We start from the raw sequence: 20,831 nt of genomic DNA on the forward strand, positions 1-20,831 counted from the left end.
AGTCAAAGTGAAGTTGCTCAGTCGTGTCTGACTCGTAGCGACCCCATGGACTGCAGGCTACCAGGCTCCTCGGTCCATGGGATTTTCCAGGCAAGAGTGCTGGAGTGGGGTGCCATTGCCTTCTCCAAGAAAATGGTATAGATGATCTTATTTGCAAAACAGATATAGTGGTTTACAGTTTAAGGCTCTGTCTTCCAAGGTAGGGGACCCAGGTTGATCCCTAGTCAGGGAACTAAGATTCCACATGCCGTGGAGCAACTAAGCCCTAATTCCTCAACTAGAGAGCCCGAACCCTGCAACAGAGGTCAGTGTAACAGAAAGCCCATGTGCCATCATGGAGACTTAGCACAGCTCAAAACACTCCAACAACCCTCCCCCGCACATACAAACACAGAAATAGAGACATAGATATAGAGAATAAACACATGAACATCAAGAGGGGAAAGAGGGTGTGGTGGGATGAACTGGGACTTGGGGATTGACTATATACAGTACTGATGAAAAAGTGAAAGTTAGTTGCACAGTTTTGTCTGACTCTTTGCGATCCCATGAACTGTAGCCTGCCCAGTTCCTCTGTCCATGGAATTCTCCAGGCAAGAATACTGGAGTGGGTTGCCATTTCCTTCTCCAGGGGATCTTCCTGATCCAGAGATCGAACCCAGGTCTCCTGCAGTGCAGATATGTTCTTTACCAACTGAGCCACAAGGGAAGCCCCACACTACTGATACTGTGTATAAAAATAGAGTCCCAGGTGGCTCAGTGGTAAAGAATCCCCCTCAGTGCAGGAGACATGGGAGACCTGAGTTTGATCCCTGGGTTGGGAAGATCCACTGGAGGAGGAAATGGCAACCCAGTCTAGTATTCTTGCCTGGGAAGTCCCATGGACAGATGACTGATGGGCTGCAGTCCATGGGGTCACAAAGAGTTGGACACAACTGAGCACTCACACACATAACATAGATAATTAATGAGAACCTACTGTATAGCTCAGGGAATTCTATTCAGTGCTCTATGGTGACCTAAATGGGAAGGAAATCCCCCAAAGAGGAGATGTATGTATACCTATAGCTGATTTACTTTGCTGTATAGTAGAAACTGGAGAAGGCAATGGCACCCCACTTCAATACTCTTGCCTGGAAAATCCCATGGACGGGGGAGCCTGGTAGGCTGCAGACACGACTGAGCAACTTCACTTTGACTTTTCACTTTCATGCATTGGAGAAGGAAATGGCAACCCACTTCAGTATTCTTGCCTAGAGAATCCCAGGGATGGGGGAGCCTGGTGGGCTGCCGTCTATGGGGTCACACAGAGTCAGACACGACTGAATCAACTTAGCAGCAGCAGCATAGTAGAAACTAACAACGTTGTAAAGCAATTATACTCCAATAAAAATTAACTTTAAAAGATAAATAAAATCTGAACGGTTTGCAAAGAGCAAACTGAGCTCTTTACCTTCTCCAAATCTGGCTCTTCTCTGGGGTTTCCCATTTTAACCTTGGCCTCCCTCAGTCCACCCAAACCACTCCTCCTGGAGGTCTCTCTCACTCCTGGTAATTTATGCAGACCACTACCTTGACCCAAACCATCATCAGCTCCTACCTAGATAAATGTAGTATCCTCCTCTCTGGTCTCTCAGGTATATTTGTCCCTCACCCCAACATACATTCTCCATGCAACAATCAAAGTGATCCTTTAAAAATAAAAATAAAAAATAAAATAAAGATGTAGCTTTGTCACTCTGCCTTTCAACAGCTCAGAGAGCCCAATGTTTCTTTCATTGATTTAACAAATGTTTATTGAGCACCTGTTACATGCCAGAGACTGTGTTAGGGCCACAAGATAAATCAGTATAGCAGACAAATATTCATACATTGGTCTTACATTTTAGGGGAAAAAATGAGTAATTAATGTAAGAAATTCATATAATATGTTGTTGGTGATAAGTGCTATGGATGAAATAGAGAGTAGAGCAGAAGAAATTCCCAGGCAGTCCAGTGGTTAGAACTCAGCATTTTTCACTGAAGGGAGTCATGGTTCAGTCCCTGGTCCCAGAACTAAGAGCCCCAAAGCCTTGAAGTTCAGCCAAATAAATAAATAACTGAATAAAGCACTGTGAGGGGAATGGCTGCTACTGCTACTAAGTTGCTCAGTCATGTCCGACCCTGTGGGACCTTATAGACTGTAGTCCGCCAGGCTCCTTGGTCCATGGGATTTTCCAGGCAAGAATACTGGAGTGGGTTGTCACTTCCTTCTCCATGGGATCTCCCCAACCCAGGGATCAAACCCACATCTCTTAGGTCTCCTCCATTGGCAGGCAGGCTCTTTACTACTAGCCCTACCCGGGAAGCCAGAGGGGAATGGGGGCGATTGCAATTTTAAATAGGATTATCAAGTTGGGATTCGTCCAACTTACATTCGGGCAAAAGCTTAGAGGAGGAGAGGGAGTAAGCTATGTAGAGGGGAAGGGTGTTCTAAACAGAGGAAACAGCTCCTGAGAGGGGGAAAATAGGTGAGCCAGTGTAATGGGAGGTAAGGACAGAGAGGAGGGAGGGGACAAGTTATTTAATCTCTTTTTAAAAAATTTATTTGGCTGCACCGGGTCTTGGGGCACGGTGGAATCTTCCTTGCTGGCATGCGGGATCTCTTTCCCTGACCAGGGATTGAACCTGGGCCCCATGCACCTGGAGCAAGTAGTCTTAACCACTGACCATCAGGGAAATCTCCCGTATAATCTTTCTGGGGCTCTATCCCGTCCTGTGAAAAATGAGGATATTAATAGTACCTACCTCAGAGGTACTGTTATGAAGATGAAAGGAACACGTCAATCTCTTCAACAAGGGCCTGACTGGCGGGGCACTCGCGGTGGTGCATGTCCAACCTCCACCGCCGGGAGGCAGCAGAGAGTCCCAGCAGGGCTCTGGGCCAGCGTGCAGGGTCAAACGAGGTGAGGCTCTTCCCGGATGTCTGCAGACTCTGTGACAGCAGCCGTCTCCTGCATTCCCGGCCTCGCCGCGGCCAGGAGAGCACAAAGTTCTGGCACACTGCAAACACTTCTTTGCCTCTATGGGCACGCTGGCCTCCCACCGGAAGCATCCTCCCCTCTGCCTTCTTCCGCTGGCTCAAGCCCTGCCTGCCTTCAGCCTCCTCCAGCTTCACTCCAGGATAGCGCCAGGATGCCGGAAAAGAGAGTGGGAATGGTGTGGGGAAGGGCGAAGAAGAAATCCAGAGACTCAGGGAGCCCCTTCCTCATGATCTGTGCAGACTTTCCAGCCAATTCCTCAGGCAGGCTAGCTGGTGGTAAAGGATGCAGCTTTCACTGCAGAGGGCCCAGATTTAATCCCTGGTTCCGGAACCAAGATTCCGCAAGGGGTAGATCGTAGCCGAAAAAGGAAAAAAAAAAAAAAGATAGCTTCAAAGACATCTGCTTACTTGCTTCTTTAAATTTTTAAAATATTTAGAATCCAGTCAGTTCAAGTACACACAAACACACTGAAAAGTCTTTCTCCCATCATCTCCTGCTTGGAAAAAAAATTGTCCTTTCAGTAGTCTCTGCATTTGGTCTCACATCCTAATCACTGTAGCCAAAGGGTTCTAAGACGCAGATCTATTCCGTTAAAATCCCTCAATAACTTCTTACTACCTCAGGACAAATACAGGTCTGGTCACCTCATTCAGCCCCTCTCCTCTGACTCCACAAGGCTCCAGGCTCTTCTCTGTCATGATACGCCCTTCCCATTCCAGCTCCCAGGAGTTGCTGAGTCCTACTCACACTGCACGTGTATCAATTGTCTATCTTCCTTTACAGGGTCGAGAAGGGTCTACTAACTCAAGACCAAATCTCTCCTAGCACAGAAATGTCACCTAATCAGTGTTTGTTGCTGATATTAATTAGTAATAATATTAATAACAATAGCTAATATAGTGTTAATTCCATGCCCAGCACTATTCTAGGCACTTTACATGTATAAATTCATGTAACCACACAACCCCAAGGTTGATACAACCTCATTTTACCAAGGCAGGAATTTAAGGATTGAGTAGTTTAAGTAAGTTGCCCCAGATAGTGAGTGACTGAGCTGGGTTTTGAACCAGGCACTTTGGTTTTCCACAAATGAGTCAAGACCTTGAGGAGAAGGACCAGACATCGGAGAGGAAATCCAGATAGCGTTTGGTCTGTGCACTTTGCATCTCAGGGTATTCTCGCCCTGTCCCATTTCTTTCCCGAGGGCCCGCTTTCCAGAGAGACCAGGTAACTCTGGAGTTATTTGGGTGGTCTAGGAGCAGGGACATAACCTCTTTGGGCTGGGCGCGAGGGTGCGAGTCCTCTGCTCCAAACTACAACTCCCAGGAGGCACCGGGCGCCCATAGCCCACGCGACGTCACGGCGGCAGAGGGCGCAGGCGGCTAGGCTCGCCCGGCCCGGTCGACTGTTGGGCTGTTCCGCTCGGACCCCGGCCCTGGCTTTGGCCCAGCGGTAAGGGGAGCGACCTGCGCAGACCATGCCCGCTAAGGCTTCGCATCACTCGACCGCAGCCTCCGCCTTTGCGCTGGATCGTTGGAGAGCGCGTGGAGGGCGGGGGTGGGGGGACCAGCATCTACCATATGGGGGAGATCTGGGCCGAACCAAGTGACCCTGCGGAGGGAGGGACCTAGACAGGGACTCCCGAGCCGCTGCTTCCACGCAGCCGACCCTCGGTGCACAATTCTTTGTGCCACACGTGTGCAGGCCAGACCCCGGCCGGGGTCTGAAGGCGGCGGATTAGGGGTCAGCCCCGCCCCCTGAACGAGGGTGCAGCGGATCCGAGAGATCTGGGGCAAGGTTTTCGGGCTGGCCTGGTCTAAGGATCTCCATCCCTCCAAGCTACCAGATAAAGCCTTAGAGAATAGTAACTCCAGAAAGCAAGGTGATCCAGGCTCCCTCTGTGTGTGTGTGTGGGGGGAGGTGGTTGAAGGGGTTGGGCAGAGATGGTCGAATCTGATTATACCTGTGCTCACGTAGAGAGACGGCCCCTCTGGATTCAGATCCGTACAACTCCCCCTTTCCCCGCCTTGGCAGATGGGAGCTGCTCCCCGGAGGCTGAGCTGGTCAGCATCCTCAACTGGCGCTCACCCCTGAAGTCCGAGAAGTGCCCCTTGCCCACCCACACCCTTCTTGCCCAGTTTTGGGGTCGCCTCCGTCTATCGGGTCCTCAGCCCCATTGGCCACCCAGTCCAGTTCAAAGGAACAGAACGATGATTCTGGCTTCGGTGCTGGGGAGCGGACCCCGGAGTGGGCCACCCCTCCGGCCTCTCTTGGGGCCCGCACTCTCGCTCCGGGCCCGCTCCACATCAGCCACTGATACCCACCACGTGGAGATGGCACGGGAGCGCTCTAAGACCGTCACCTCCTTTTACAACCAGTCAGCCATCGACGTGGCAGCAGAGAAGGTGTGCAGCTAGGGCGGTGAGGCCTGGGTCTGGAGCTGGAGTGGGGGTCCAGGGAAGGGGTGAAGCTAATATGGCCGGGGGCAGGGTGTGGGAGATACTATGCTCAAAGGCCATCTGCCCCTCCAGCCCTCAGTCCGTCTCACTCCAACCATGATGCTGTATTCAGGCCGCTCTCAGGATGGCAGTCACCTTCTGGTAAGATTCTTGCCTCTTGTTTTGCTCTTGGACCCTGGAGCTCTGACCCAGCCCCCCAGCCCCTGGCCTTAACTTCCCTCTTCTCTTTCTTCTAGAAAAGTGCCCGCTACTTGCAGCAGGAGTTACCAGTGAGGATCGCTCACCGCATCAAGGGCTTCCGCAGCCTTCCTTTCATCATTGGCTGCAACCCCACCATACTGCACGTGGTAAGGTGGCCTCAAGGGGGCGTAGGAGAGGACCTTAAATCATTGTGCCCACCACCCATGGGGCAGATGGGGAGAGGGAACCAGAGTGGTAGAGACCTACTTGCCTAAAGGTTTCTGAGTCCTAGAGGACTCGGCCCCAAGCTTTCATGGAGACTTGAAAGACCATGATGGGGTCGGAACCCAATGAACTGGGGTGGATGGCAGTCCCCAAAGGTGGTCATGGCTGACTGTTCTCTACCTGTGCCCAGAGCATCCTTGTGAATTCCCACACCTCTTCCTTGCAGCACGAGCTGTACATCCGTGCCTTCCAGAAGCTGACCGACTTCCCTCCGGTGAGGGCTGGGCCAGGGCAGGGTGAGGGGCTGAGAGGTCAGGGCTGGACCATCCACGCTCACGACTCTGTGGCTTGCAGATCAAGGACCAGGCGGATGAGGCCCGATACTGCCAACTGGTGCGACAGCTGTTGGATGACCACAAGGATGTGGTGACCCTCTTAGCGGAAGGCCTGCGTGAGAGCCGGAAGCACATAGAGGTCAGGGCAGCGCAATGGGGGCCCAGACCTGGTGGGGGGCCCGGGAAAGGCACCGGGTTTCTGAGGCTTGCTCTTTATAGGATGAGAAGCTCGTCCGCTACTTCTTAGACAAGACATTGACTTCAAGGCTTGGGATCCGTATGTTGGCCACCCACCATCTCGCGCTACACGAGGACAAGGTGGGGCGCCGGGACCTGAGGATGTCAAGTGGACCAGAGGGAGCTGAGCCAGGAGCCCCCTTGAACTGGGGACCTGGCCCGCAGGCCTGGGGAGAGCCCTGGGGCTGCTTCCGTAGTCTAAAGTTTACAAGCTTTTGTTGCCCAAGGTGTGGGTAGAGGTGATCTCTGGTCCTGACCTTCTTTCTCCTACCAGCCCGACTTTGTTGGCATCATCTGCACTCGCCTGTCACCGAAGAAGATTATTGAAAAGTGGGTGGACTTTGCCAGGTGAGGCTAGAACGGTTAAGGAGGTGGACATCATTGGGCAGGGAAGCTCTGGGTCTGAGCACTTGCCCAGGATGTGGTCCAGGGCAGGACTTTTCAACTGTGGTACTGTTTATGTTTTGGGCCAGATTATTCTTTTCTGTAAGGGGCTGGCCTGTGCTTGTTAGGATGTTCAGAAGGATCCCTGCCTTCTACTAACTTGATGCCAGTAATACTCCCCAGTTATGGCAAACAAAAATGTTGCTAGGGATTGCAAAGTGTCCTTGGGAGGGTGGGGACAGAATCAGCTCCAGTTGAGACCCACTGGTTGGAGTCTGAACCCTTGCTCCTATCCACAGACGCCTGTGTGAGCACAAGTATGGCAATGCACCCCGAGTCCGTATCAACGGACACGTGGCTGCCCGTTTCCCCTTCATCCCGATGCCACTGGACTACATCCTACCTGAGCTGCTCAAGAACGCCATGAGGTGGGCTGCTGGATGTATTGGAAGGGGGCAGATGGGAACTGAGGTGAGGCGGGGGCACCACCACCTACTGGTATTTGGCCCCTTGCACAGAGCCACAATGGAAAGTCACCTTGACACTCCCTACAATGTCCCAGATGTCGTCATCACCATCGCCAACAATGATATCGATCTCGTCATCAGGTTTGCCTTGGGTGCGAGTTGGGTGGTATGGATGCGGGTTTCTGGGCACTGTTCCTGATCTGCTGAATGACCTCAAGCTTAGTGAGACTTAGTGTTTCAGGACAGTCTCTGGTCCTGAGATTGCCATGAGCTGGACATGAGTGGATCTGGGGCCACCTGCAGGCCCCAGGGGCTGTCTTTGTCAGAAACTGTGGGGCCCAGAGAAGGGAAAGTTAGAAATATGGTGCTGGGTGGAGAATAAATGTCAAGTCCTGTGAGAAGGTTTAAGCAGTCAGTGGCAGAAGTGAGGGTGGAGAAAAGTAGCTTACAAAAAGCAAGGCCCAAGAGTCCAGGTGACCACATTCCATGTTTGGGTGGGTGGAAGGGACAGGAAGGCCGACTTAGCACTCATTGCTTGGGAGATAGTGAACCCCCACCAAAGCTGAGCCAAACCCCCGTTACCATCATCCTGCCAGGATTTCAGACCGGGGCGGGGGAATTGCTCACAAAGACCTGGATCGGGTGATGGACTACCACTTCACTACAGCTGAGGCCAGCACCCAGGACCCGAGGATCAGCCCCCTCTTCGGCCACCTGGACACGCAAAGTGGTGGCCAGTCTGGACCCATGCACGGGTGAGGCCCCATCCGGCCAGAACGGAGGGGTGGGGGGAGCCCAGGAGACTCAAGCCTCTGAAGCCCGTGTCCTGTCCCCCTGCCCACCCCCAGCTTTGGCTTCGGGCTGCCCACTTCGCGGGCCTACGCAGAGTACCTCGGTGGTTCCCTTCGGCTGCAGTCACTGCAGGGCATTGGCACAGATGTCTACCTGCGGCTCCGTCACATCGATGGCCGGGAAGAAAGCTTCCGCATCTGACCTCGCAGCCCTAGGCCAGTTGGCCTGCCCAGGCTGGGCTACACTCCCTGCCAGGACCTCCTGGACCTTGCAGGGTACCACCCTGCTCCACACTGCTGCATCTCGGGTCTTAGGGCCCCAAACAGGTGGACTTACATGGAGCCAGGCACTGGCCCTCTTTCATAGGGTCCACTGCTTCCCTGCCTCCAGGCCTTAGAGGGGAGGAAGTGGGGACCCTTGAGGTCTCCCGCACCAGCTCCGTCATTCTCGTTCCTGGGGAACCCCACTTTGACCTGCTGTTTGTTATTAAAGTTCACATTTTGAATGCCCTCTCAGGCCCCGTGTGTGGGGAGGGCAGATGAACCTTTGTTTCTGCCCTCTTTCAGGTCCCCTGGACCCTGGGTTTAACTAGTTCATGTCCTGGTCTTGTAACCATCCTCACTGCCTGGCAGACCAGGAATGGAATTGGCCCTGGGTCTCCTGCACAGTAAATTTAACTGGAGTGGGGATGAGTTGGGCAGTTTGTGCAGACCTCTCATTCATTTCCCAAATGTTTCTGCCTCCCAGACAATATGGAAGGCCCAGGTTGGCCCAGCTTCAGGCCTCAGTTCCGATTCTTCCCAGCAGTCACAGGTTATAGAGGTGAAGGTGACCCGATTGGGCACTCTTCTGAGCCACCTGATTCCTAAACCTGAGTAAGGAAGGTTAAAAATACTGTCTGCCAGCCGTGCCTGCTATTGCCAAGTAAAAGAACACACAGGATTGTGCCCTGGCAGGCCCCAGAGGACAGTGGGGCCCGGGTAGAGAGGGCAAAGGGCTCCAGGGAGCAGGTGGTGGTGACCCCCCTCCCACCCATCTTGCCAGGAAGGAAGAAGGCCTAAAGCCTGCTTGGTGGGACTGGTGATGGAAGTGGGGGACTGAGAGGAGACAGAAATTGTATCTGGTGGTGGGAAACCCTAGTGATTTGCCAGGCTGAAAATCTTGCTGCTGCAGTGCTGGGAGGAGGAGGACGGGGAGGCTGGAGAGGCAGATGGGAGTCAGGGTGAAAGACCTTGAAATTATAGCCCAAGAAGTGTGAGTTATATCCTGGAGGTAGCAGGGATCCATGGAAGGGTTTGAAGCTAGGAAGGGAGGTTAGATTCCCTAGAGTGAATTGTTCAGTCGTGTCCGACTCTTTGTGACTCCATGGACTATATAGTCCATGGAATTCTCCAGGCCAGAATACTGGAATGGGTAGCCTTTCCCTTCTCCAGGGGATCTTTCCAACCCAGGGATCGAACCCATGTCTCCCGCATTGCAGGTGGATTCTTTACCAGCTGAGCCACCAAAGAAGCCCTGGATTCCCTAGAAGCACATCTTACAAAGATTTGTACCCAAGCAATTTGTTGAGAAAGTGCTTCCAGAAGGGAGTAGGGGAGGCAGGAAAGGGAAGGGCAGGAGGCTAGGCAAAAGAGGTAAGCAGCACAGTCATTGATGGACTCCTCTGCTGGATATCATTTGTTTATTGTCCATATTTGATTGGGCAGGTACTTAAAACTCCCAGACTGAGAACTTCCATTTTCAGCTCTTTCAAAGCAAAACAGTTCCATTAACTTGAGAGACTTTTCACCAAACAAGCCTCTGGTGCTGACTTCTGAAAGCACATCAAAGGTAATATGAGCACAAGGAAGCAACAAAAAATGATTCTGTGGGATCTGTGTGAATCATCAACATAGTTCTAGGGGTGGGTGGAGAGGGAACAAGTACTACAGTCTTAATTTTAAACTTTTTTCTTGCCTGACTTATTTCTTCTGTTTCATATGCTGCCAGAAGGGCATTTACCACTCCCTCCAAACTCCTTTATTTTCCCAAAGCCAAGTTACCAGCTCTTCCCACTGCCATCACTCACAGATACTTAGATGTTTCCTGATCGGTAACCTCATCCTTAGACCTTAAGCATTCCACTCCTCTTAGAATTGTTTCTAAGCCCAATAGCCAAATTACAAGTCAGATATGACTCAGAGTGGCCAAAAGGAATGTTTATTGAATACCTTACCCTGTCTGCTATTGTGCAACACGCACTTGTTTTATATACGTAGAGATAAACATATGGTTCAATCTTTATGGTTGTATGGCTTATACAGTGTAACATTTAACGACATTCTGGGAATGGACACTCCCAGTGTAGGGTCAGAACCCAGGATTCCTCACTCATTAAGCCCAAGACTCTCTCTATTATGTCCAGGGCCTTTGACTAGTTTCTCTTTAGGGAACTTGGTCATTTCTTTACAAAGGCTTGATTCTGTGCGAGTGATTAATTGGGCCTGCTTCCCCAATCCGATCTCCTTTTCCCATCCTGAACAAGGAACACAGTTTCTTCAGTCTTTAAAAACGGGAGACCAGTATTTGGCTGGTGGAATTGCATGGGATGGGTGTTAACCTCAGGCTCATTGCCCTGAAGCCAGGCATCCAGGGAGGCTGCTCTGGCTCTGCCCCGGTAAACTGGGGGCAGCGCCGCCCGATAACTGGCACATCCTGGCTTCCTCAGGCACCAGAAGTCTTAAAAAGATAGAGCTGAGACATCACAGCAGGAAAGCCTTTCTCCTCTCTTTTAACTCTAGGGTGCAGCCACAATTCCAAACAGGAAACTCCAATGTAACCGGCACAGTCAACGTCAATCTGGCCCGGCGCCGCGGAGACACTCACACTAACCAACGAGCTCCTGCCACGTCACAGACCCCGCCCTCCAGCTTGCTGCGGGCTCCGCCACGCGTCGCTGACCCGGATCTAAAGGCGCTACGCGGCGCTATATTCTGGCGTCACTTCCACTACAACGATGGCGGCACAGGGAGCAGCTGCGGCGGTTGCGGCAGCGACTTCAGGGGTCTCGGGGGAGGGCGAGCCCGGACCCGGGGAGAATGCGGCGGTCGAGGGGACCGCTCCGTCCCCAGGCCGCATCTCTCCGCCGACCCCGGCGCGCGGCGAGCCGGAAGTCACCGTGGAGATCGGAGAAACCTACCTGTGCCGGCGGCCCGATAGCACCTGGCGTGAGGGCGGGGCCCAAGGCCAGGGGGCGGGGCCTAAGGGCGGGGCGGGGCCTGAGGGGGTTAGAACACTGTCTTTTGGACTTGCCCCGGCGCCGCCTACAATCCCCGCCGCCTGGGCTTTAACCAAAGTCTTCCTTCTGTGTTTTAGAGCTCCCATTCCACTTGCCAAGTCTTAGGCTTCATTCCCTTTTTTTTTTTGTTAACCTGCTTCCTCGCTGGTCTCCCTTGTGTCTGTGACTTCCCCTTTTATCCTACAGCCGCCAGCGGAGAGGACCTCCCGGAACACAAAAACGAACTTCCCCTCCCTTCTATTTTTTTGCGTCATTTCCAGAATAATCCCCAAATACCTTAGAATGGCCTTCGTCTTTGTCACCTTTCTGTTTTTTAGCACTCCTAGCAAAGGCCATTGACGGACCAGACCACGCTCTTAAGACCATATGCCTTTTACTGCTGGCTAGCCCCACTCATCCTTTTAGCATCATATCCCCTGTGATGCCATTCTTGACTCCCTTCAGGCAGAGTGCATCGTTCCCTTCTGTATATTCCTGCAACATTTTCTTTATACCTGAGCTACGGTATATGTACCATTGTGTTGTCATTGTCTGTCTTCTATCAAAGTGTGAACTTCTGGAGGGCAGGACCGCTCATGATTCATCAGTGTATCTTCTGTACCCAGCAGCAACCCAGCTCAGGGCCAGACTTGCAGTGGTTGCCTTAGTCATTTGTTGAATGGTCTGCCATTTGGTGCTGTACTGAAAGCTTATCACCGTTTGAGGGGGGCGCTGTTATCCTTATTTACACATGAAAGCGCTGAGGCTCAGAAAGCCGAAATAACTTGTTCAGTTAAATATAGCTAGGAAGTGGGGCTGTGTGAGTCCACAACTAGCTCTCATGGCTTCTGAACAAATGAACGACTGAGTATACTAATACAGACCTTGAATTTGGAGCCAGACTTGAATTCGGTTAAATATTAGTGCTTATTACTTTTCAAATAGGTGAGCATGGGTAAGCCTCAGTTTCCTTGTCCCTAGTATAAGAATAAGAGCCCCAATCTGGCCCACCTCAAGACAGTGTTTGTGGCAGAGGTGAACAGATGAGGTTAGCTTCGGAATCTGGCCTCAGAATCTGGCAACCTGCCCCTCAGTGTCACTCGTTCCAGCCCGGTATTCTTTCTTGGTGATCCTAGCCTTTTCCCTTCACAGATTCTGCTGAAGTGATCCAGTCTCGAGTGAACGATCAAGAAGGCCGAGAGGAATTCTATGTACACTACGTGGGCTGTGAGTGACAGGGTATTCAGGTCTGGGTGCGGGGTTGGGGGAGAACGTGAAAGGGCAGCACCCTCATGACCCATCCTCACAGTTAACCGGCGATTGGATGAATGGGTCGACAAGAACCGGCTGGCGCTGACCAAAACAGTGAAAGATGCTGTGCAGAAGAACTCAGAGAAGTACCTGAGCGAGCTGGCTGAGCAGCCGGAGCGCAAGATCACTCGCAACCAAAAACGCAAGCATGATGAGATCAACCACGTGCAGAAGGTCCGGATTCCTCCCCTTCCCCAGGTCCCTCCCCTTCCCCAGGTCCCACCCCTTTCCCCTCGGCCCACCCCTTTCCCCTGAGCCCACCCCTTTCCCCGGGTCCCTCCCCTTTCCCAGGGCCCCAGGAGGCTCAGCATCCTCTCCAGACTAACTTGGGTCCTGGTGCCACACCCACAGCAGCTCCCATTGCTTAAGCTCCTGCAGTATATGGGGGACTATCTATCTCCTCCCAGGTATTCTTCACAGATGAGAAAACTGAGGCTCAGAGAGGGTGAGAGCTTGGCCATAGTCTTGTGGCAAGAAACTGACACAGCTGGGACTGGAACTCAGGCCTCTTGCAGCATTTATGCCCCTCTTGGCTGTGCCACATTGACAAACGGACCTGCAAGTTCCAAGGGAAGGAAGAGAATGAGTGATTTAGGGGTGCTTGCAATCGCCAACCCTTGTGCTGAGTGCTGTGCCTGGATAAGCTCATCAGGTCTTCTGTAACAACTTAATGCCACAGAGCTAATTAATTCTTTTTGAGGAAAGCAGGAAGCAGACTCAGAGAGGTTAAGTAACTTGCCCAAGGTCACACAGCTAGTATATAAAAGGGTGGGCTGAAATTAGAGTAATAATGGCACATTTATTGGCTTGTGAGCCACAGTATTAGGCTAAGTATTCTAGAACATGATCTCATTGAAATTTCACAGCAACTCTGTGAGGTAAACTATATCCCCAGTTTATAAGGGAGGTGCAGGTAGTTTTAGGAACCCAGTCATGAATTAGATTTGCCAACTAGATTGTTCTACTTTGGGGCACAAGCCCTTAGCCTTGACTTGGAAATAGCCTAGAAACTCCTGCCATTTATTTCCAAAGCTTGGATTTGGGGACTTCCCTAGTGGTCCAGTGGTTAAGACTCTGTCCTTCCAATGCAGGGGCTGTGAGTTCAATCCCTGGCTGGGGAACTAAGATCCCTCATGCCTCTGGGCTAAAAAAAAGAAACAAAATTTGGGTTCTTTTCTTGAAGCCAGCCTGCCCCTGGGGGGTTTCTTTTCTCCCACTTTGAGCCTCAGTTTCTTGATTTGTGAAATGGAGTGTGCAGATGAGAAGAGGCTTTATGAAGCTCTTAAGGAACCCAGATTTTTGTTATTTTCACCCAGTGCAATTGCATCCTGAGCACTCATTGTGGGTTTTGCAGCAATGGTTTGCAGACTGTGGGGCACAGCTATTAGTAGAATGCAAGATGAGTTGCATTGGGTTGTGGTCATTTAAATTTAAAAAACGGAATAACTTAAGACAAGGTACAAACTATCAGAGTATATTGTCCTTTAATAAAGGTAAGTTGAGAAGCTCTTATTTCAGATACAAATATAGTTTGTATACACAGACTGTCAACTGGTTAACAGTGCTGTCATTTAAAAAAATTATTTTTAATGCTTTGAATTAGAAAGATCTTTCACTGGGGATTCCCGGTGGTCCAGTGATTAGGACTCGGCGTCTTCACTGCCATGGCCCAGATTCAGCCCCTGGTCGGGGAACTAAGATTCCACAAGCCATGTGGCGAGAAGAAAACCCAAAAGATGTCTGTAAAGCACCATCTAAGGCAGCACTGTCCTACTGAACATCCTGTGATGGAAATGGAAATGTGCTCTGTCTGTGTTGTCTGATACAGTAGCCACTACCCACGTGTGGCTATTGAGTACTTGAAATGTACTGAGAATTGAATTTTATTTTGAATGTAATGAACTTAAATCTAAGTAGCTGCTTGTGGCTAGTGGCTACTTTATCCCACAGCACAGTCTAAGGTTTGCTCAGCTCCCCAGCCAGGTTGCCCTGGTAAAGTAAGTCTCAAAGATGTCTTTCTAAGCTGGCAGTCAGCATGGTGGATGACCATGGACCAGTGGTGGTCAAAGAATGAATAACCAGCAGGTTACTCAAAGAATGAATAATCAGCAAGTTAACCAAAGAATGAATAATCAGTGAGTTAACAATCAGCAAGGTTCTCCAGGGCCTCATTAATGTTTAATTCTAAATAAATTATAGCATTTATGAAAAGTAGTGTTTTTGTAGTTCTTTAACCCATTTGCAGAAGAGGACTGATTTATGAATTGGGAGATGTGTTTTAAAGAGGCACATGAGAAGGAAAAGTTCCCTTCCCTCATTTTTGCAGGGGTTTAACTTTGGTGTTGGACAGACCGGAGGCCCATGCCCCACTCTGCTTGGTCCTGGTTCTGTGAGCCTACTTCTCCATGCCTCAGTTTCTTCTGTGCGGTGTGGATAGTGAGCACTCCCATCTCAGGCTCGTGCTGAGTAATGCCTATGATGTGAGCACTTGGTACTTGGAATAAATGGCAGCTGGCTAGTCCCCAAGGGTGAATGACCTCACTTCTCCCTGTTTACTTCTCTGTAAAGCATTGTGTATCCACATTGCCAAAGGGTTAAATGAGGCCATCTGGCGAAGTGCTTGGTGGAAAGGGCTCTGGGTAAGACACTGGCCCCTGTCTCCCTTCTGAACCACAAGGCAAGGCTGCCGTCTTCTCTGGTGTAGGTCCCAGGCTTTCCTGGGTCACTTGTCAGGCCTTGGTTCCTTCTTTAGCCTCTGGCCTAGAACCTGGGCAGGCTATGATTGCCACGTGAGTTATATTCCTGCCTTCCAAAGACTTGGAAAATAGGGAAACCAAGACGGGGAGACGGTGGGTACTGTTGTTGAGCAAGGCATTCCTGACCTGGGAAGGAATATATTCTGGCTCAGAAGAATCCAGTCAGGCCTCTTGGATGGGATTGGAAAGGGTGCTGGGCCTTCAAAGACAGAAAGAGCACAGTAAAAACAATGACACGTGATCACTCACCACACTCTGCCCTGTCAGGCACTTGCCTGGCTCATGCTCAGTACCGGGCTGAGTAAGCATTTTTTGGCAGCTGTAGAAGAGGGAAGGACATGGAGGCTGGGAGGAACTGCATGCGCAAAGGCATGAAGACCAGGAACAGGAGTGTCAACAGCAGAGCAGGGTTGAGCTGAGAGAGGGCTGGGAATCCCCAGAGGCCTTGTCAGCAGCTGTCTAGATCTGACATGGTGGCAGTGGCTATTTGGGGTGGGGCAGAAGGAACCAGTTCCAGAGATGACAAAGAGGTAGAGCTGACACGACGTGGCCATTATTTGAATGCCAGGCTGAGCGAGGAGGAGGAGCCTTGTGAGCAGGCTCATTATTGGTCTGGGGCAGTTGGCCCAAGGGTGATGCTTCCCAGTGAGTTGAGGAACCCAGGAGGATGAACAGGTTTGTAGGAGGAAAGGCCAAATTCCTTTCTGGACACCTAGGGCTCGCTGTACCTGTGGGAGGGGCCTCTGGGAGCAGTCCCATTTGCAGGAAGGGGGTCCAGGCACATTGGGGTGTCCCTACCGGTTCCTGATATGGACGCAGAAGACCAGACCTCTTATTTCCCCTGTCTCCCAACAACTATGGCAGAACTGGATTGATCCGATTGGAAACACTCAAGCTCTTATCAACCTAAGGAGTGGAGCCAGGCCTTTAGATCCTAGCCCTGTTCATCGGTCCAAAGGCAAATGGTCCAAACTTGAGCATCAGGGGGCTCTGGGATGTGTGTGTGGGTGGGCAGATGGGAGAGGAACTTGGACCAGCCAGCTCTGAAACCAGGTAAAATGAGCTTGCTCGATCTTGTTATTATTGTAGTTTAAGGGATGAGGTCTGGAAAACAGAAGGGATAACCTGACCCCTTCTATTCACCTCCGTCCACTGCTCTTTCTCACTCAGACCTATGCAGAGATGGATCCCACAACAGCAGCCTTGGAGAAGGAACATGAGGCGGTAAGTAGGGGGAGGGCTCCTAAGCGGAGCTGCCCCTTCCCTGTTGCTCCTCTTGCCCTGACCAAGCCCGCCTTTCCTCCACTCCCACCTCGCGCACAGATCACCAAGGTGAAGTACGTGGACAAGATCCACATTGGGAACTACGAAATCGACGCCTGGTACTTCTCCCCATTCCCTGAAGACTATGGGAAACAGCCCAAGCTCTGGCTCTGCGAGTACTGTCTCAAGTATATGAAATATGAGAAGAGCTACCGCTTCCACTTGGTAAGGCTGGGCTGGGTCTGGTACGCACAGGGGATGGGCGTCGAGGCTGAAGGACACCTGAGAGAGCAGCCCGGGGCAGGAGAGACAGGCTCACAAGCCGTAGATCCAAGGAAAAGCTGGCCTGGGTGGAGAGACCTGGCTTCCAGGCCTGACTGTGCGGTGGCTGGAGCCTCCGCAGACCTCAGGTTCCTCTTCTGTGGCGTGGGGGCCTTCTGGGGTCCCTGGCCCTCACCACGTATTTATCTAAGGCCTGTCCCGTGCCAGGTTCCTCTGTGCAAAAGAGGAAGTCAGCACAGCCCCGAGCCATGGGACCGTGACGCCTGGGCGGTCAGAATGCTCGGCCACACACATGGGCCACCTGGCTGGCACGGTGTGTTTCCCCCACGGTGGATTCTTAGGCAGATGCGTGTAGTTTAGGAAACAACCTTGTCATGGGTGCTGGCCCTCCAGAGCCAGGCTGAGCTGGACTTGTAATTATCCAGTTGTGTGATGTTCATGCCAGCTACCTGGCCTGTTAGTGTGCCTCAGTTTCTCCGTCTGTAAAATAGGATTTGTCTCCTCAGATGGTTGGGTGAGTTACTTGATATAGGTGACGGGTGGATCCCCAGGGTCTCCAACTGGGGAAGTGGAGAGAAGCAGAGGCCTGCTGTCAGCCACACAGGGTGGGATGGAGTGCCCAGCGGGGAAACTTGGGACCCCACGTCTGTGCCTCTCTGCTCTCAACCCCCACCCAGGGCCAGTGCCAGTGGCGGCAACCCCCGGGAAAGGAGATCTACCGCAAGAGCAACATCTCTGTGTATGAAGTGGATGGCAAAGACCACAAGGTGAGCTCTTGGGCAGAGTTACCATGGAAATGGGGGACACGCTAGGCACTTCCTGGTGTTCCTCACCATCGATAAAGGGCAGAGGCCAGCCTTAGCGTGAGAAGAGGCCTGCGGGCTTGTGCTCAGCCTGGCACCCAGCCTGTGTTCTGTGCAAAGTCAGCTCCCCATGGTGCCACCCTCAGCTTCTGGGTTTCTCTTCTGTCCCTGAGGGATTTGGCTTCTGAGGGGGTAGCTGGGGGTGGCTTAGGCTCAAGTGCTTCTGGAACCCAGAGTGGAGATTGTCTGGCCTCAGGGTATTGTTCAAGCCTGCTTTCTCTTTCTGCCTGAAGAAATGGTGTTTGTTTTTCCTGGATGGGAACTGCTCTGTGTGAGGTTTCCTGCCTGAGAGCTCTGTGGCTCTGAGGCCAAGTTCCTTGTTCCTGAAGGACTTCAGTGGGGCAGTGTATGGTCTCTGGGGCATGCTTTGCTGTCATGGACAACTTGGCCTTTGCCTGGTCAGTCTAGGAGGGTCTCACCGAGGGTCCCCAATTCCTGTGCAAGGACAGCGGAGTGTAAGATGCAGGGGCTGGCTTCTGAGTGGCTCTGGGCTTCAAATCGCCCTGTCACTTCCTTACTGACCTTGGACAAGTTACTTAAGGTCTTCTGTTCCTGTTTTCTCCTCTTTAAGACAGGAGTCATGCTAATATTTACCTACGAGACTTGTTAACGGAATAAATGAAACAGCAAAGTCAAGTACTTAGCCCAGTTCTTGGCATTGAGCAGGGACTTAGTAAACACGGGCTTTTGCCAGCCTTGTGATGAATAGCTTGCTAAATAGCATCACGTGAGCCCCCTGCTCTGCCTTCCTGAACATCAGTGGGGTGGGGTGGGGTTGGAGGGGCAGAAAGAGACAGAGCAGAGACGTGGGTGTTCTTTCAGCTCCATCCTATACAGCCTTGAGGCCTCAGGCAGTCCCTCACCCTTACAGATCCTCAGTTTCCTCCTAAGCAAAATGAGTCAGTAGTGCTGGGCTCACACAACTGTTGGGTCAAATGAGAGTGGTTGTAAAAGGTGTCCTTGATGTCTGCCATGCAGCCAACCTTAAGGTCCCACTGGCCCTCCTGACATTGGTCTCTGGCCTGGCACGGCCGATGGGGTAGATAGCTTGGGCTGTGGAGTCAGGCTCAAGGGTTGTTCATCTGCAGACATTTACCAACCCCCCAGGTTCACCCTTCGCCATGTGCTAGGTCTGAGGGCACGGCTTTGAGCAGACAGAACTCACACACCAGCTTGAGTCCCGCCCTCGCGCTCACCAGCTGGGGGACCTTGGGCAAGCCACTGTCTCTGAACCTGTTTCCTGAGCTGAAATAGAAAAGTCTGTGTCTCTAAAGAGCAAACTCCTCTTGAGCACTCAGCAGCAGTAGCCATGAGTAGCCCAGCTCTGCTGTGACCTCCTTGAGTGCTCCTACCTATCTGATTTTCCATTTCCTCGTCCATCAGAAAGTGACTCTAAGACTCCTTGCAATGCTAAACACGGCCGTTCTGGTGAGGATCCCACTTCTCACCGGGCTAGCACTGGCTATGCTCTGGAGCCTGGCACTTGCAACAGGCAGGGTGACAGCACCTGCCCAGACCTTGATGGAGCTAGGTGGAGGTGTTCTGCCTGCCCCCTGAGCCTGTTTCCACCCACCCCCACCCCTCAGATTTACTGTCAGAACCTGTGTCTGCTGGCCAAGCTCTTCCTGGACCATAAGACGCTATACTTTGATGTGGAGCCGTTCGTCTTTTACATCTTGACCGAGGTGGACAGGCAGGGGGCCCACATCGTCGGCTACTTCTCAAAGGTGCTTGGAAGCCCAGGTTGAGGGAGGTGGGGGGCAGGGAGTGGATGAACCTGAGTAGGGGCTGAGTCTCCGCAGAGACCCTGACCACCCACCCCCGCAGGAGAAGGAGTCCCCAGATGGGAACAACGTGGCCTGCATCCTGACGCTGCCCCCCTACCAGCGCCGTGGCTACGGGAAGTTCCTCATAGCTTTCAGTGAGTGGTTCCTGCAGGAAGGGCGACGATGATGAGGGGTGCCAGGGCAGGGTGGGTCCTCAGTTTCCTCGTTTCCACCACCTCCAGGCTATGAGCTCTCAAAGCTGGAGAGCACGGTCGGCTCCCCTGAGAAGCCACTGTCTGACCTGGGCAAGCTCAGCTACCGCAGCTACTGGTCCTGGGTCCTGCTGGAGATCTTGCGAGACTTCCGGGGCACCCTGTCCATCAAGGACCTTAGGTAAGTCCTTCCAGAGGGAAAGACTCTCCTCCGACTGCCCGTGATCCCCTCTCCTTGGCCCCTCCCAGCCAAACCCCTCAAGTAGACCTCTCTCCAGCATCTGCTCTAATCTGCTTGTGCAGCCAGATGACGAGCATCACTCAGAATGACATCATCAGCACCCTCCAGTCCCTCAACATGGTTAAGTACTGGAAGGGCCAGCACGTGATCTGTGTCACACCCAAGCTGGTGGAGGAACACCTCAAAAGTGCTCAGTATAAGAAACCACCCATCACAGGTAGGTAAAGGGGCTGCCCTGGGCGAGTGTGTGTGTGTGTGTGTGTGTGTGTGTGAGAGTGGTGGGGGATAGGTGTAAGGACCTCCAGGAGCCAAGGCCTCCTTTTTGCTGTCACCTGATCCCAAACCAGTCTGACCAGCTCCCAGGACCAAGCCTGAGGCAGGCCACTCATTCCTGGGCTTCCCTTCCCACCCCCCACCCCCACCCCAGGAATCAGCCTGCCCTTGTTCCCATCTGCAGGTGAAACCTGGCCTGGGCCCAGGGCAGAGCAGCCAGGGTGACCAGCCCAATCGGGGGAGGGGGGGGGGCCGTCCTGCCTCTCATCTGTCTTTTCTTCCTGCAGTGGACTCTGTCTGCCTCAAGTGGGCACCCCCCAAGCACAAGCAAGTCAAACTTTCCAAGAAGTGAGTGGCCTGCGCCTCTGCTCCTGGACCCGTGCCTCCTTGCCCCCAGCCTGTAAATATGTACAGACCTGTTTCATCACTTTTTTAAATAAAGTAAGTGCTGCTGGTGTCCCAGAGCTGATGGGCTTCATTCATTTCATGTCACACACACACACATA

At 52.2% G+C, this 20,831-nt stretch overlaps 2 protein-coding genes across 2 annotated transcripts; both read left to right on the top strand.

The window, feature by feature from the left end:
- Positions 1–4,349: 4,349 nt before the first annotated feature.
- Positions 4,350–8,611, top strand: BCKDK (branched chain keto acid dehydrogenase kinase). Its single transcript, XM_069570920.1, has 12 exons — positions 4,350–4,475; positions 5,058–5,428; positions 5,555–5,623; positions 5,719–5,829; positions 6,114–6,161; positions 6,242–6,361; positions 6,442–6,540; positions 6,734–6,807; positions 7,143–7,271; positions 7,362–7,451; positions 7,907–8,065; positions 8,159–8,611. Exons 2-12 carry the CDS (start codon positions 5,234–5,236, stop codon positions 8,301–8,303), a joined length of 1,239 nt encoding a protein of 412 aa, XP_069427021.1. The 5' UTR covers positions 4,350–4,475; positions 5,058–5,233; the 3' UTR covers positions 8,304–8,611.
- KAT8 (lysine acetyltransferase 8) lies at positions 8,277–20,789 on the top strand. Its single transcript, XM_069570919.1, has 12 exons — positions 8,277–9,932; positions 10,883–11,308; positions 12,511–12,585; positions 12,668–12,843; positions 16,596–16,649; positions 16,749–16,913; positions 17,648–17,737; positions 19,420–19,560; positions 19,661–19,754; positions 19,842–19,992; positions 20,115–20,269; positions 20,613–20,789. The coding sequence occupies exons 2-12, from the start codon at positions 11,098–11,100 to the stop codon at positions 20,675–20,677; spliced, it is 1,377 nt and encodes a 458-aa protein (XP_069427020.1). The 5' UTR covers positions 8,277–9,932; positions 10,883–11,097; the 3' UTR covers positions 20,678–20,789.
- Positions 20,790–20,831: the final 42 nt, after the last annotated feature.

The sequence above is a fragment of the Ovis canadensis genome, chromosome 24, assembly GCF_042477335.2.
Source record: "Ovis canadensis isolate MfBH-ARS-UI-01 breed Bighorn chromosome 24, ARS-UI_OviCan_v2, whole genome shotgun sequence".
Classification (NCBI taxonomy): Eukaryota; Metazoa; Chordata; class Mammalia; order Artiodactyla; family Bovidae; genus Ovis; species Ovis canadensis.

Coding starts and splice junctions, on each gene's coding strand:
- KAT8 (XM_069570919.1), top strand. CDS start 11,098: ATGGCGGCACAGGGAGCAGCTGCGGCGGTTGCGGCAGCGACTTCAGGG. Junction 17,738..19,419: donor TGGATGGCAAAGACCACAAG/GTGAGCTCTTGG, acceptor CCCACCCCTCAG/ATTTACTGTCAGAACCTGTG. Junction 20,270..20,612: donor TAAGAAACCACCCATCACAG/GTAGGTAAAGGG, acceptor TTCTTCCTGCAG/TGGACTCTGTCTGCCTCAAG.
- BCKDK (XM_069570920.1), top strand. CDS start 5,234: ATGATTCTGGCTTCGGTGCTGGGGAGCGGACCCCGGAGTGGGCCACCC. Junction 6,362..6,441: donor AGAGCCGGAAGCACATAGAG/GTCAGGGCAGCG, acceptor TGCTCTTTATAG/GATGAGAAGCTCGTCCGCTA. Junction 7,452..7,906: donor GATATCGATCTCGTCATCAG/GTTTGCCTTGGG, acceptor TCATCCTGCCAG/GATTTCAGACCGGGGCGGGG.